The 14213-nt window shown below is 38.2% G+C and overlaps 1 protein-coding gene across 1 annotated transcript in view; it reads right to left on the bottom strand.

Moving 5' to 3' along the window:
• Positions 1-14213, bottom strand: part of LOC138315654 (kinesin-like protein KIF15) — a gene marked incomplete at its 5' end in the record, with an annotated part of 63050 nt that overhangs the window by 32058 nt on the left and 16779 nt on the right. The window contains 9 exons of the mRNA XM_069256835.1: positions 4055-4261; positions 5794-5964; positions 6195-6275; positions 6563-6679; positions 7113-7190; positions 7907-8037; positions 8981-9086; positions 9412-9519; positions 10728-10922. Coding sequence (XP_069112936.1) covers positions 4055-4261; positions 5794-5964; positions 6195-6275; positions 6563-6679; positions 7113-7190; positions 7907-8037; positions 8981-9086; positions 9412-9519; positions 10728-10922 — 1194 coding nt within the window. The remainder of the gene's footprint in view (positions 1-4054; positions 4262-5793; positions 5965-6194; positions 6276-6562; positions 6680-7112; positions 7191-7906; positions 8038-8980; positions 9087-9411; positions 9520-10727; positions 10923-14213) is intronic.

Genomic DNA, 14213 nt, shown 5'->3' with positions numbered 1-14213 from the left:
GTAAGTCTTGTTTATAATATACGTATGCATTGCTAACGATAGCAATACATGTGATTAATTGCATACTTCGTTTTTATTTTGTTTTGCTTGTGGTACAATGATTATAAAGTTTACGGAACGGAGACGACATGTACGCAACTACCACAGTTGGTCATGGTAAAAACAACCATCGGTCTAATTTCAACCACGAATAATTCGAAGTCTCGATGTATCGAAGTTTTTCTGACGGTCCCTTGAACTTCGATACATCGAGGTTTGACTGTAGTTGACCTAGACCTCCAGCTTGTTGACCTTCACCTATACCTCAGCATTGTGATAGTTGACCTGTGCCTCAAGTTTGATGTCCTTTACCTACCTCAGCATTGTGATAGTTGACCTGGGCCTCCAGCTTGTTGATCTTTACCTACCTCAGCATTGTGATAGTTGACCTAGGCTTTCAGCTTGTTGACCTTTACCTATACCTCAGCATTGTGATAGTTGACCTGAGCTTCCAGCTTGTTGACCTTTACCTACCCCACCATTGTGATAGTTGACCTAGGCCTCCAGCTTGTTGACCTTTACCTACCCCAGCATTGTAATAGTTGACCTGGGCCTCCAGTTTGTTGATCTTTACTTACCTCAACATTGTGATAGTGTTGACCTGGGCCTCCAGCTTGTTGACCTTTGCCTACCTCAGCATTATGATAGTTGACCTGGGCCTCCAGCTTGTTGACCTTTACCTACCCCAGCATTGTGATATTTGACCTGGGCCTCCAGCTTGTTGACCTTTACCTATACCTCAGCATTGTGATATTCCCTACCTCAGCATTGTGATAGTTGAACTGGGCCTCCAGCTTGTTGATCTTTACCTATACCTCAGCATTGTGATAGTTGACCTGGGCCTCCAGCTTGTTGACCTTTACCTACCCCAGCATTGTGATAGTTGACCTAGGCCTCCAGCTTGTTGACCTTTACCTATACCTCAGCATTGTGATAGTTGACCTGGGCCTCCAGCTTGTTGACCTTTACCTACCCCAGCATTGTGATAGTTGACCTAGGCCTCCAGCTTGTTGACCTTTACCTACCTCAGCATTGTGATAGTTGACCTGGGCCTCCAGCTTGTTGACCTTTACCTACCTCAGCATTGTGATAGTTGACCTAGGCCTCCAGCTTGTTGACCTTTACCTACCTCAGCATTGTGATAGTTGACCTGGGCTTCCAGATAGTTGATCTTTACCTACCTCAGAATTGTGATATTTGACCTAGGCCTCCAGCTTGTTGACCTTTACCTATACCTCAGCATTGTGATAGTTGACCTGAGCTTCCAGCTTGTTGACCTTTACCTACCCCACCATTGTGATAGTTGACCTAGGCCTCCAGCTTGTTGACCTTTACCTACCCCAGCATTGTAATAGTTGACCTGGGCCTCCAGTTTGTTGATCTTTACTTACCTCAACATTGTGACAGTGTTGACCTGGGCCTCCAGCTTGTTGACCTTTGCCTACCTCAGCATTATGATAGTTGACCTGGGCCTCCAGCTTGTTGATCTTTACCTACCCCAGCATTGTGATATTTGACCTGGGCCTCCAGCTTGTTGACCTTTACCTATACCTCAGCATTGTGATATTTGACCTGGGCCTCCAGCTTGTTGACCTTTACCTACCCCAGCATTGTGATAGTTGACCTAGGCTTCCAGCTTGTTGACCTTTACCTACCCCAGCATTGTGATAGTTGACCTAGGCCTCCAGCTTGTTGACCTTTACCTATACCTCAGCATTGTGATAGTTGACCTGGGCCTCCAGCTTGTTGACCTTTACCTATACCTCAGCATTGTGATAGTTGACCTGGGCCTCCAGCTTGTTGACCTTTACCTACCCAAGCATTGTGATAGTTGACCTAGGCTTCCAGCTTGTTGACCTTTACCTACCCCAGCATTGTGATAGTTGACCTGGGCCTCCAGCTTGTTGATCTTTACCTATACCTCAGCATTGTGATAGTTGACCTGGGCCTCCAGCTTGTTGACCTTTACCTACCCAAGCATTGTGATAGTTGACCTAGGCCTCCAGCTTGTTGACCTTTACCTACCCCAGCATTGTGATAGTTGACCTAGACCTCCAGCTTGTTGATCTTTACTTACCTCAGCATTGTGATAGTTGACCTAGGCCTCCAGCTTGTTGACCTTTACCTACCTCAGCATTGTGATAGTTGACCTGGGCCTCCAGCTTGTTGACCTTTACCTACCCCAGCATTGTGATAGTTGACCTAGGCCTCCAGCTTGTTGACCTTTACCTATACCTCAGCATTGTGATAGTTGACCTGGGCTTCTAGCTTGTTAACCTTTACCTACCCCAGCATGGTGATAGTTGACCTAGACCTCCAGCTTGTTGACCTTTACCTACCCCAGCATTGTGACAGCTCACCCGGGCCTCCAGCTTGTTGACCTTTACCTACCCAAGCATTGTGATAGTTGACCTAGGCCTCCAGCTTGTTGACCTTTACCTACCCCAGCATTGTGACAGCTCACCCGGGCCTCCAGCTTGTTGACCTTTACCTACCCCAGCATTGTGATAGTTGACCTAGGCCTCCAGCTTGTTGACCTTTACCTATACCTCAGCATTGTGATAGTTGACCTGGGCCTCCAGCTTGTTGACCTTTACCTACCCCAGCATTGTGATAGTTGACCTGGGCCTCCAGCTTGTTGACCTTTACCTACCTCAGCATTGTGATAGTTGACCTGGGCTTCCAGATTGTTGATCTTTACCTACCTCAGAATTGTGATATTTGACCTAAGCCTCCAGCTTGTTGACCTTTACCTACCCCAGCATTGTGACAGCTCACCCGGGCCTCCAGCTTGTTGACCTTTACCTACCCAAGCATTGTGATAGTTGACCTAGGCCTCCAGCTTGTTGACCTTTACCTACCCCAGCATTGTGACAGCTCACCCGGGCCTCCAGCTTGTTGACCTTTACCTACCCCAGCATTGTGATAGTTGACCTAGGCCTCCAGCTTGTTGACCTTTACCTATACCTCAGCATTGTGATAGTTGACCTGGGCCTCCAGCTTGTTGACCTTTACCTACCCCAGCATTGTGATAGTTGACCTGGGCCTCCAGCTTGTTGACCTTTACCTACCTCAGCATTGTGATAGTTGACCTGGGCTTCCAGATTGTTGATCTTTACCTACCTCAGAATTGTGATATTTGACCTAGGCCTCCAGCTTGTTGACCTTTACCTACCTCAGCATTGTGATAGTTGACCTGGGCTTCCAGATAGTTGATCTTTACCTACCTCAGAATTGTGATATTTGACCTAGGCCTCCAGCTTGTTGACCTTTACCTATACCTCAGCATTGTGATAGTTGACCTGGGCTTCTAGCTTGTTAACCTTTACCTACCCCAGCATGGTGATAGTTGACCTAGACCTCCAGCTTGTTGACCTTTACCTACCCCAGCATTGTGACAGCTCACCCGGGCCTCCAGCTTGTTGACCTTTACCTACCCAAGCATTGTGATAGTTGACCTAGGCCTCCAGCTTGTTGACCTTTACCTACCCCAGCATTGTGACAGCTCACCCGGGCCTCCAGCTTGTTGACCTTTACCTACCCAAGCATTGTGATAGTTGACCTGGGCCTCCAGTTTGCTGACCTTTACCTACCCCAGCATTGTGATAGTTGACCTAGGCCTCCAGCTTGTTGACCTTTACCTATACCTCAGCATTGTGATAGTTGACCTCGGCTTCCAGCTTGTTGACCTTTACCTACCCCAGCATTGTGATAGTTGACCTAGGCCTCCAGCTTGTTGACCTTTACCTATACCTCAGCATTGTGATAGTTGACCTCGGCTTCCAGCTTGTTGACCTTTACCTACCCCAGCATTGTGATAGTTGACCTGGGCCTCCAGCTTGTTGATCTTTACCTATACCTCAGCATTGTGATAGTTGACCTGGGCTTCCAGCTTGTTGACCTTTATCTACCCCAGCATTGTGATAGTTGACCTGGGCCTCCAGCTTGTTGACCTTTACCTACCCCAGCATTGTGATAGTTGACCTAGGCCTCCAGCTTGTTGAGCTTTACCTACCTCAGCATTGTGACAGCTGACCCTGGCCTCCAGCTTGGCCTGTAGTTCTCTGTTGACCTGCTCCATGGTCTTTAGGTCAGATGCCTGCTCCTCAAGCTTTGTGCTAAGACTCTGACACTGTTGTGTTTGATCTATCTGTTTGCTTGTCTCCTGACTGAGGGCAGTTCTCAGTTCCTCTATACGAGACATGTAACCAGCAACAGCTTCCTACAGAAATCAAAATTCACAAGTTATACCTTAGATTTACAAGTAATCAAATACACTTTTCCTTTTCATCTGAATTTTCCTTTAACATATTTCCTGCTAAATAATACCTAATTTTGCTAGGTATTTACACTTTGTACTTTCAAAATCTTCTGCAAGGAGGGCCATTTGCAAATATTAAAACGCTTGCAAGATAATATCTAAGCCTAACTATGTATCATAAACATCATCCATAATGGTATTAACAAAATGAATTTATATATAAAGACAAGCTAAAATATTAATATTTGTTAATATGCCTAAAAAAGCTTAGACAAGAGGCCCATGGGCATTAACGTTCACCTGAGTTAGGATCCAGAATGAAACAAAGACATATAACACTAAATATATTGGCCTATCAGGCCCCACTTCAGTCAATGATTATATCAATTTAAAATTTTAATCTATGAAGATATTTGATTCCATTACATTTCCTTTGAAAATTGAGCAAATATTGCTCATAAACGTGTTTTCTCTATATAAACTAAATTAAATAAGACCTTCTCCCCAGGGGAAAATCTGAGACCTTGGGGCCATAAATATTGTATAGGGCCTTAAGACCTTTCAGTCTATGAAAGTGGTATTCGGTTCCATCATATCTTTGAATTCATAAAATGATTTCTGAAATTTTAGCCATTTTGACCTTACCCCTCTGACCCCTAGGTGTCAGTCAGGGACTTATATGATGTTTTAAAAAACGATATCTGAGGCTAATAATTCTGTAAACTAAGTTTGACTCATTTCCCATGAAAATTGAGCAAGTAATGCTCATATAAGGTGTTTTTTTCTATATAAAATATATAGAAATTTAACCCTTTCGCCAGGGGAAAAACCGAGACCCCAGGGCCATGAAATTCCCAAATTTTATAGTGGGCCTTCAGACCTTTAAATCTAAGAAATTTGTTTGAATCTGTGAGTGGAGAAGATTTTTGAAATTTTAGTCAATTTTACTCCTTTTGGACCCACCCACAGTCCCCTTGGGGGTTGGCCATATAATTCACAATTTTGATTGGCCTTATGCCTCAGAAGGTTTGTGCAAAATTTCATTAAATTTGCTGAATGAGGGTTTGAGTTTTATTAGTTTAATGTCCTATTTACAGCCAGGGTCATGTAAGGACGTGCCAGGTTTGTTGGTGGATGAAAGCCAGAGTAACTAGAGAAAAACCACCAACCAGCAGTAAGTACCTGGCAACTGCCCCACATGACATTCAAACTGGTGACCCAGAAGTGGAGGGCTTGTTGTAATATGTCGAGACATCTTTACCACTCGGCCATGGTGGCTCCAATACAAGGATGCTGAACGATGGACAAAAAGCAATTAGACTAGGTCACTTTAGACTTGGTCTAAGGTGACCTAAAATTAAGAACTTGCCAATTAACTTTACAGTCCGGTGACCATCCTGGTACAACCATTTAAATACACAAGTACTAATAGTAGTCTCAGACGAATGGTAGGACACCACCATGGTTTAACAGTGGTTAGTGTATATGCTGACCTTGTTCTGTTCCTGCTGTTTCTGCAGGTTGGAGATAATTTGCTGGGCTGCGTTGGTGCTTCCTTTCAGGTTCTGGATGGTCTTGTCTTGTTGTTCAATCTTATTTTGAGCTAACTCAGCCTCCGACTGTAGCAACTCCTTCTCCTGAACAAGTCTCAAGTTTTCCTGTTCCTGAATAACAATAGGGTGGATACATGCATTATACACTCATATGTAGGGGTATTGTTAATTGAACAACTGACTGACCTTAGGGTTAAGACCTCTTAGGTTAAGATCTCTTAACTTTTGTAATATCAGCACCAGCAGTTATTCAGCATACATTTAATTTTGGAAGATGTACAGTTGCACCTGGTGAATTCAAAGACCTAATTTGATCAAGAAGCATTTTGTATGGCCCTTACCTGTGCAGCTCCCTCCAGCTGTGTTTTAGACACCAACTGGTCATGGTTGTATTTCTCTGTGGCTAGGTTATTGGTCACCGTCTAAAACAAAACCATTTACCAAATTATATTTCCCAAACAGATGTGAACATGGAAAAGTTTTATCTTAGATATAGATCAAAATTTCAACAACAGTGACCTTTTCTTGTGACAACATTACACTTCCATATCTAAGTGATGTGATTATTTAGTTTTAGAGTCAATTAGTAAAAAAGAGTTTGAGATCAATACCATTAAGTCTTAAAAGCAGAATAATTTATGGTGATGGTACACCTTTGTCTCTTTAAATGTAGTATTAGAAGGAAGAATATAGTATGTAATTAACAAACCTTAAGTTGAGACTGGGTATCCTCGAGTTTCTCTTTACCCTCCTGCACTTGTTTCTCGAGATCCCTCACCAGGCACTCATTGTACATCACAGTATCCTGGGCAGTTTCCATCTCCAGCTGTTTACATGTCAATACAATACACAGTTTTAACTATAAATGTTTGTAAGACATAAATGCCTCCACTCTATATATCAAAGCATGACGTATGCAGGATGGGACAGACAACATTACAGGTCATAGATATTTTTTTTTTCATTCATTCTGCTGCATTTCACTTAAATTGTTACTGGTGGTGAAAATAGTGACATGCATTTTCAGTGGAACATTTATGACTTAATGATGCAAATTGTATTGTTATTGTGAAACAACAGGCGCAAGGGCCGTAACAGTCATCTGACCACTTTAGAATAAGTTTAAAATGTGAAAATTTACGGATGATGCATGACGACAGAAAAAGCAGGATGGCTAATTGGTCAGAGGATCTAAAAAACTTCATTTGACAAAATATGTAGGTACATCTCCTAGGATAAACTAGCAGTATGTCACTGACCAGAAGGATGTCTCGTTCTTCACAAACACTACTGTATTCCTTCGTCATCTTGCTCATTTCCATTTCCACTTGCATCAGCTTTTCAGAAAAACAAATAAAAAGAGGAGAAATTACCAAAAATATCAAGATCAAATGGACAAGAATTTCAAAGGAAACAAGAGATCCAGGAGGGATCTTGGCACCCACCAAAGACTGATCTACATCTGACAATGGAAAGAGGGATCTTTTCTCTGCTTTTCAAACTTTTACTACATACTACATATGAAATTAAGTACTTTTTGAGATATAGCAGTAACCAACAATTATCAATATCCAAAATGGTGTCCTGTCGGCCATCTTGTTAACCAATTGGTCCCAAAATGCAATATGCACAACTACGCCCAAGGGAAACCTACATATGAAATTTAAGAAAGATCCCTTTAGTACTTTCTGAGAAATAGCTGTAACCAATGTTGACTGATTGGTCCTAAAATACGATATACACAACTAGGTCTCTAGGAGAACCTACAAATGAAATTTGAGAGATTCTATCAGCACTTTCTGAGGAGTAGCGGTAACAAACTTTAACTATCAAAATCTAAGATGGCTTCCTGATGAAAGGCAATTTGACCAGCCCACCATCTGGTGATGGTTGGCTAAAAATACACAATATAATGTGATGCTTGAAATATTTTCAAGTACTTAAGAAAATTAAAATATCAGTGGATCACAAATTGTTCAAAAGTATACAATTATTTGTATATAGTTTTTTTACTCATAACAAACAAACAATTTCACCAGTATACTAATCTTACTTGTGTTTGTAAAGTGGCTATGGTGGTCTCAAAACTGCCCTCATCTTCAGTCTTTTTGGATTTCAGATCTTTCAGTTCTTTGTCTGAGGAGTCCAGAACTACCTTTAAATCCTCAGCTTCTTCTTTAAAATCTGCATTTAAGTAACAACATATCATAAATTTTATTTAGAAATAAAACATGTTGGTTATTCTAGCAGTACCAAGAATGTAGGTAATGAGGATAAGTCACTTGGGGTTTTGGATGAATATGTCGCAAGCCTTTTTGTATTTGTGCACTGACCCTAACATTGGGCGACGACTGATTTCCCTTTGATATCCACTGGCGAATCCTTTGATATAGCTTGCAGGTGCGATGTCACGTCTTACATTCTAAAGCAGGCTGTCATTACATGAAATGTTGTAATTTTTTAATAAAAATTTACAACATTTCTTCTAAATCTTGTCTTTAACACAAGGATCGGATGTCGTGAAATGGTTACAATGGTGTTTCATTTAAATTGATAAGACAATTATTTGTTGAGAAAAATGTTTTTTCTTTTCGATTTATATGCGTCTTGAGTGGAGTTTAGTAGTGTAGAGAGACAGTGACGAATCCTTATCACTTATAAATCCTTGGCTGCACAAACAAAATATATTTTCACATTTAAATTGTAACATACAGAAAAAGTACTGTAAAAAGCTGAAGTTGCTAGGACTTGATTAATATGGTTTCTACAATATTGAAATTAAAGGACCCTACCAACTTTTACTCCTGCTTTTTTGCCAAAACATTTTAAAAGTCTTTAAAATTCTTTTTAATTCTGCCTACATAATTACATTCCCTAGTGTCCTACTGTTCCAAAAACGTCTTCCACTTCCAGAATAGTGCAAATAGACTTGACATTATAGAGCACTTCACATTGTCTGAAGTGTATGTTACATTTTTTCTACTTCTCAATGGTCTAAATGTAATAGCCCAAAAACTAGTGAAGAATTGGTTGTTTATCCAATAAAACCAGCTTAATATAAAGTTAAGATTTTAATGGCTGTCCACAAATCCAGAAAAACCTAAATAAACTGTTTCAAAATCCTTACATGTCATACATCTCTCCGCCTCCTGTAATTTTTTTTGTAGTTCCATAAGCTCTGAATCAGATTTTTCACCTGTCGTCGCTCTCTCCATTCTTTCCCGTTGAAGGATCTACACAAAATATACACACACTTATATAAATAACAGGTTACTTTGCAAAACAATCACAAGTAGAAGTTTAATTAAGGTTTAATGTTTTTAAAGTATTTTTAGTTCTGTCCTCTCTTGATGAGGTTTATACAATAAGACTTTTGGTTATCTCTTCATTTGCTATATTCACTTGATAAAACAAAAATAAACAAATGTTATTTTCATTATATATATTTATATATCTGAAATGAACAGTGCTTGTGATTTTCATGTTTACTTGAAATGATACCAGCACAGGGGGAACTTGATAACGAAGATGACCTTTTGGATGAGATATCATGCATACCTCGGTGAGCTGGGCGTTTTGATGATCAATCTTTGAAATTTGTTGTTTAAGTTTGATTGAATCGGCCTCATATTCATCAATTCTTTCTGTCATGTTGTTGATAGAACTCTGAAACATTCAGATCATACATTGAATCTATAGGTCCATTGAACAAACTAAACGTGACCCACTATAATTTCAACAAAACAACATCCCACAAGCTATCTATAAGAATATCTAGGATGAATTCATCACACTTCCATTGAATAACAGACATTGTGGTTTATTTAAAGATGCTCCACTACCAGAAAACTGTATTTTCCTTTATCAAAAGCAGGAGCAGATGAATTAGTATTTTTTTTCAGTTACAAAAGTTACTTACATTACACCATTACCACCATTGAAAAATCTGAGCTTCTAATTTTACTTCAAGATAAAAATATCAAAAGTAATTAATTGCATCCCGAAAAAATCTGTGGCACTATGTCCTATATGGTATGAAATACTTATTGAGCATGCACCAACATTAAAATAAATTAATTCATATTATTTTTTCGTGTTAATTAGACATATATATACAATATTAAACACGAATTATTGAATGGTGAGTATCGTTTATGATCTGTCTGCGGTGGAGAATCTTTAACATCAACTGAACAGTATAAAATTTATAAATACTAAATAATTAATAAGTGTGTGTGTGTGTGTGTGTGTGTGTGTGTGTGTGTGTGTGTGTGTGTGTGTGTATGTATGTATGTATGAATGTGATGGTATGTATGTATGTATGTATGTATGTATGTATGTATGTATGTATGTATGTATGTATGTATGTATGTATGTATGTATGTATGTATGTATGTATGTATGTATGTATGTATGTATGTATGTATGTATGTATGTATGTATGTATGTATGTATGTATGTATGTATGTATGTATGTATGTATGTATGTATGTATATTGCATGAATCAGTATTTTTATGAAAATGAAAATAATAAAAGAAAATGCTCAAAAAATTTAATATTCTCAACTCTGAGTGGAAAAAAAAAAAAGTAATTACAATCAATTCACATAACAATATAAAGTATAATTTGTCATAATTGGCCTTTGTCAAATTTGGATCCCTCTCTATTCCAATGTTATCGTATGGAATTAAATATGGAATTAAAACCGGTATGATCTGAAAACCTGGCTATATGCTGGTTCATGTGATATCCAGTTTAAAAAAGTTCCATTGTAGATACTGCAAGACTCCAACTACTACAGAATAGAATAAACAATGATTATGTCTTGGCCCATCAAACCTGTTATCAGTCCCCGACATACGCATAACTTACCTGTAGTTGCTCAACTTCACTCCTCAGTGCCTCATTTGTAATTTGCAGCATCAATGGAGGTTCTGTCTCTGCAAACAAGTCATCCATATCTTCAGACTCTATGCTTTTGTCCAGGCTAGGGGTGAGACTAGTAGAACAGTTCATATGGCCCTGACTACGGAGATTGTACTTGATTTTCTTTGGTGTAGTTATTGTCTGAAAAACACAATAAAATCACGTCAATGGCTATAGAATATTGATGAATCATTGGCTATTATATTATAAAGCAACCAAACAAAAAAGCATATTCAAAATTTTTTTATCCCCAACTCACTCTTTTTAGAATATGGAGTGTTTTATCAGATACTTTAGTGGTAAACAAACTTAGCCTTATAAAGCATGCACTGATCACATTTTGTTTAAACTTGGCCATAATTATCTCATGATACTTCAAAATAGATCAACAGTGTTGGAGACAGGAGTGCGGAAACAAATTAGTCAATCAGATTACTATGTTCCTAGTTATTATGCATTAAACTCAAGGATGATACAGGCAAGTCAACTTGGCCTCAAGTATCCCATTATACATCTACTGACCAATTGAAATCAGTTAACATTTACAGAGAGCAGAAACTGAAGCATGACAGACAGACAAACTTATGTCCCTCGTTTTGATATAAGCGTAGGAGAAACAAGAATTATGTGCAATTATAAGTATCAAATATGTTTGTTTAGGGTCACATGAGGCAAAAAATAGGGAAGGTAGGCCAGATTTTTTTTTATTTAAAAAAAAAATATTTTATATAAATTTCATGTCACAGATTCATTGCCTATGTACTTGCATGATATTTTACTGTCGACGCGGGATTACTTCGAAAGGCACAGGTGAAGTACTAACCAGACAGACGGAGGAAGTTCCTTTCATCACTACAGGCACAAATTGAATGGTTAACAGTATGCGCATGGCGATTGGTCGAGTCTGACTTCATAAGCCCCGCCCCATAAACAACACTGACAGCACGTAAAACTCTTCAATTCAGTTATCACGTAGTTATATGGCCTCTCAGTTTCGGTGTAGAACAAACAATTTGATGTTTTAATATTAACTTTACATATATACTGTATGGTAATGTCCCGGTTAATTTGAACCGATGGAGAGTTCAAACACACATTTTTTAGGGAAAAAAATAATTTTTTAACTAATGACAGTTCGAATACGTCAAATGATCAAAGTTTATGGTAAGATTTTTGTCGGCAAATCGGCACAATGGGATCCCCATAAATGACGGTATTTTGAATATTGCAACAAGATTTTTGAATTAAAGACTGAATGAATGATCATTACAATGACTTTAACAGCAGATAATGAATTTAAATGAACATTTTATGTAGTAAATAAAAATTATTTGCGCTGAAATATTGTACTTAAAACAGCACCCCAACAATGTACATATTTGTACTTTATGTACGTGGAAGAAATCGCCAATGTTCCTTAGGCCAAATCTAGATAAAGATATCACTTAAAATCGACATTAAAATTCAACATTCGGTTTTATTACATGTAAACATGTGCCGTACGCTGGTTTGGGCAAGCCAGTTACGCTGTGTCATGTCAGCGAGCACGCTGGATATTCAGCTTCGGCCAAAACAATCCACTTGTTGGTAATATTTTAACAATGTAAACGTAAACGTGCATACTTTTCATCAGTTTAAATATATCAACATAATCTGTATCTAATTTAGACGTAGACAATCTGCGATAGGGGGGTAGACAATCTGACATTTCGATTGTGACCTAATTTTACGAACAGAATGTAAACATTTTCAGCAGCAGTTTCGTAAAAACAACTGACTCTATTTATAATTAAAAAAAATGTTTAGTTACGAAATATAACAAAGGACTAATACTTAACTAGATTTTCTGTGGTTTACTGCCAGTAAATAATTACGGACGTCATTGTAGATTCTAAGGCCTCGATCAACGGTGCTGTTTTGGGGCTTTGACTACACGCATGGCTTCTGTTACACAATTAACATTAGGCCTACAGTATATGTTAGATTTCTAATTAAATGTACAAATAAATGCTCACGTTAATGGAGAATTCATCTTTCAGGTAAATCAGCAAAATGTGTGTTTTTCCAAGAAATGTTCTGCTTTACATCGCTTATGTCAGATATGTATCGGTACTGAAACTGATTTTTAAATATCGATTTCAACTCGGATAGTTCGTACGCACGTTTTTTCTGAAGCTTATTTTTGAGGAAATGGGCGTGTTTATAGAAATGAATCGACCAATGAAAACAAGCGCTGCATTCCCAGAATAAATTAACCACACTTTGTGTATAGATACACAGGTAACTAGTTCATCCACATATCAAGACGTAATGCATCCGTGCCTTTCGAAGTAATCCTGCGTCGACAGTAAAATATGCATTAAAAAGTCAGTTTATATTGTTCACCATACTTTAACATGCTGCTATACATTGTCTCTTTCTCTTTTACAAATAATTGTCTTTTAATTTTTTTTTTCTTGTTTCAATTTTGCAATATATGTTAGATTCTATATCTTTCATAATGGAAAAACTTGCCTTTTTCATTTTCACTTTATAGACTTGTAGATATACAGAATAATCTACACGCAGACTGCATATTGTCAAAGAAGTTTGAAATATAATAAATATGTACACTAACTTTGGATTGAAACAAAACATTTAATTTACAAGCGATATTTAACCCAGACAAAACCTAAACAATTAGCGCTGTCACTCACCGGCACCGCAGTACTGACACAACACACTAGCCATACCATGCTGAAAGTGGGCCACAATTGTCATGTCTGGTTGGCGTTTTGCGTTTGTACCTCGGTTAGTTTGCCTGCGTTTGGCCAGCCGGCTCACCTGTCATGGCCGCCATTTTTCAGGTGCGTTTAATTGCAAAGTCCCAAAAGTTGAGGGACTTTGCCACGGACGCAAACGAAAATGATGCATCACAAGATTTTCAATTTTTATCAATAAAAATTTTAGGGTTGGGGGGTAAAATCTAGGTAGGGTCGGAGGACCCTAAACAGACATACCTTTTTCAGTATTGCCAACCTCTGATGAGGTCAAATCAGGTGATCACCCTTGAAAAAACGGGTGAAAGGGTCAAAACAAGGGTCATATGCAAAACAACATTTTAGTGTAATTTTCGACACTTTTTAAAAGCCTTGAATATGCATATATTTATTATTTTCATATTGTTATTCAATAATATATATGATGATTTTTTTTTTTTTTTTTTTGTAATAACATAATTAATACAATGTATATGATAATTAATAAAAAAAAATTGTATCAAAAAATCTTTTAAATGATATTTGATAAAATCTGGATTTTTTGTTCTACATGTGTCCCATTTCATTATTATCTTCGACTAAATAAAATGGCGGCCATTATGATTGGCTTGCCTGCCAACTGCAACAGGATACCGTTCACGTTGACTATGTTTTATTCATGTGCGTAAATTTT

This window comes from Argopecten irradians, chromosome 2 (assembly GCF_041381155.1).
Source record: "Argopecten irradians isolate NY chromosome 2, Ai_NY, whole genome shotgun sequence".
NCBI classification, from domain to species: Eukaryota; Metazoa; Mollusca; class Bivalvia; order Pectinida; family Pectinidae; genus Argopecten; species Argopecten irradians.
Note: the sequence above shows the minus strand (reverse complement) of the source record. Positions and strands in the feature narration are given on the sequence as shown.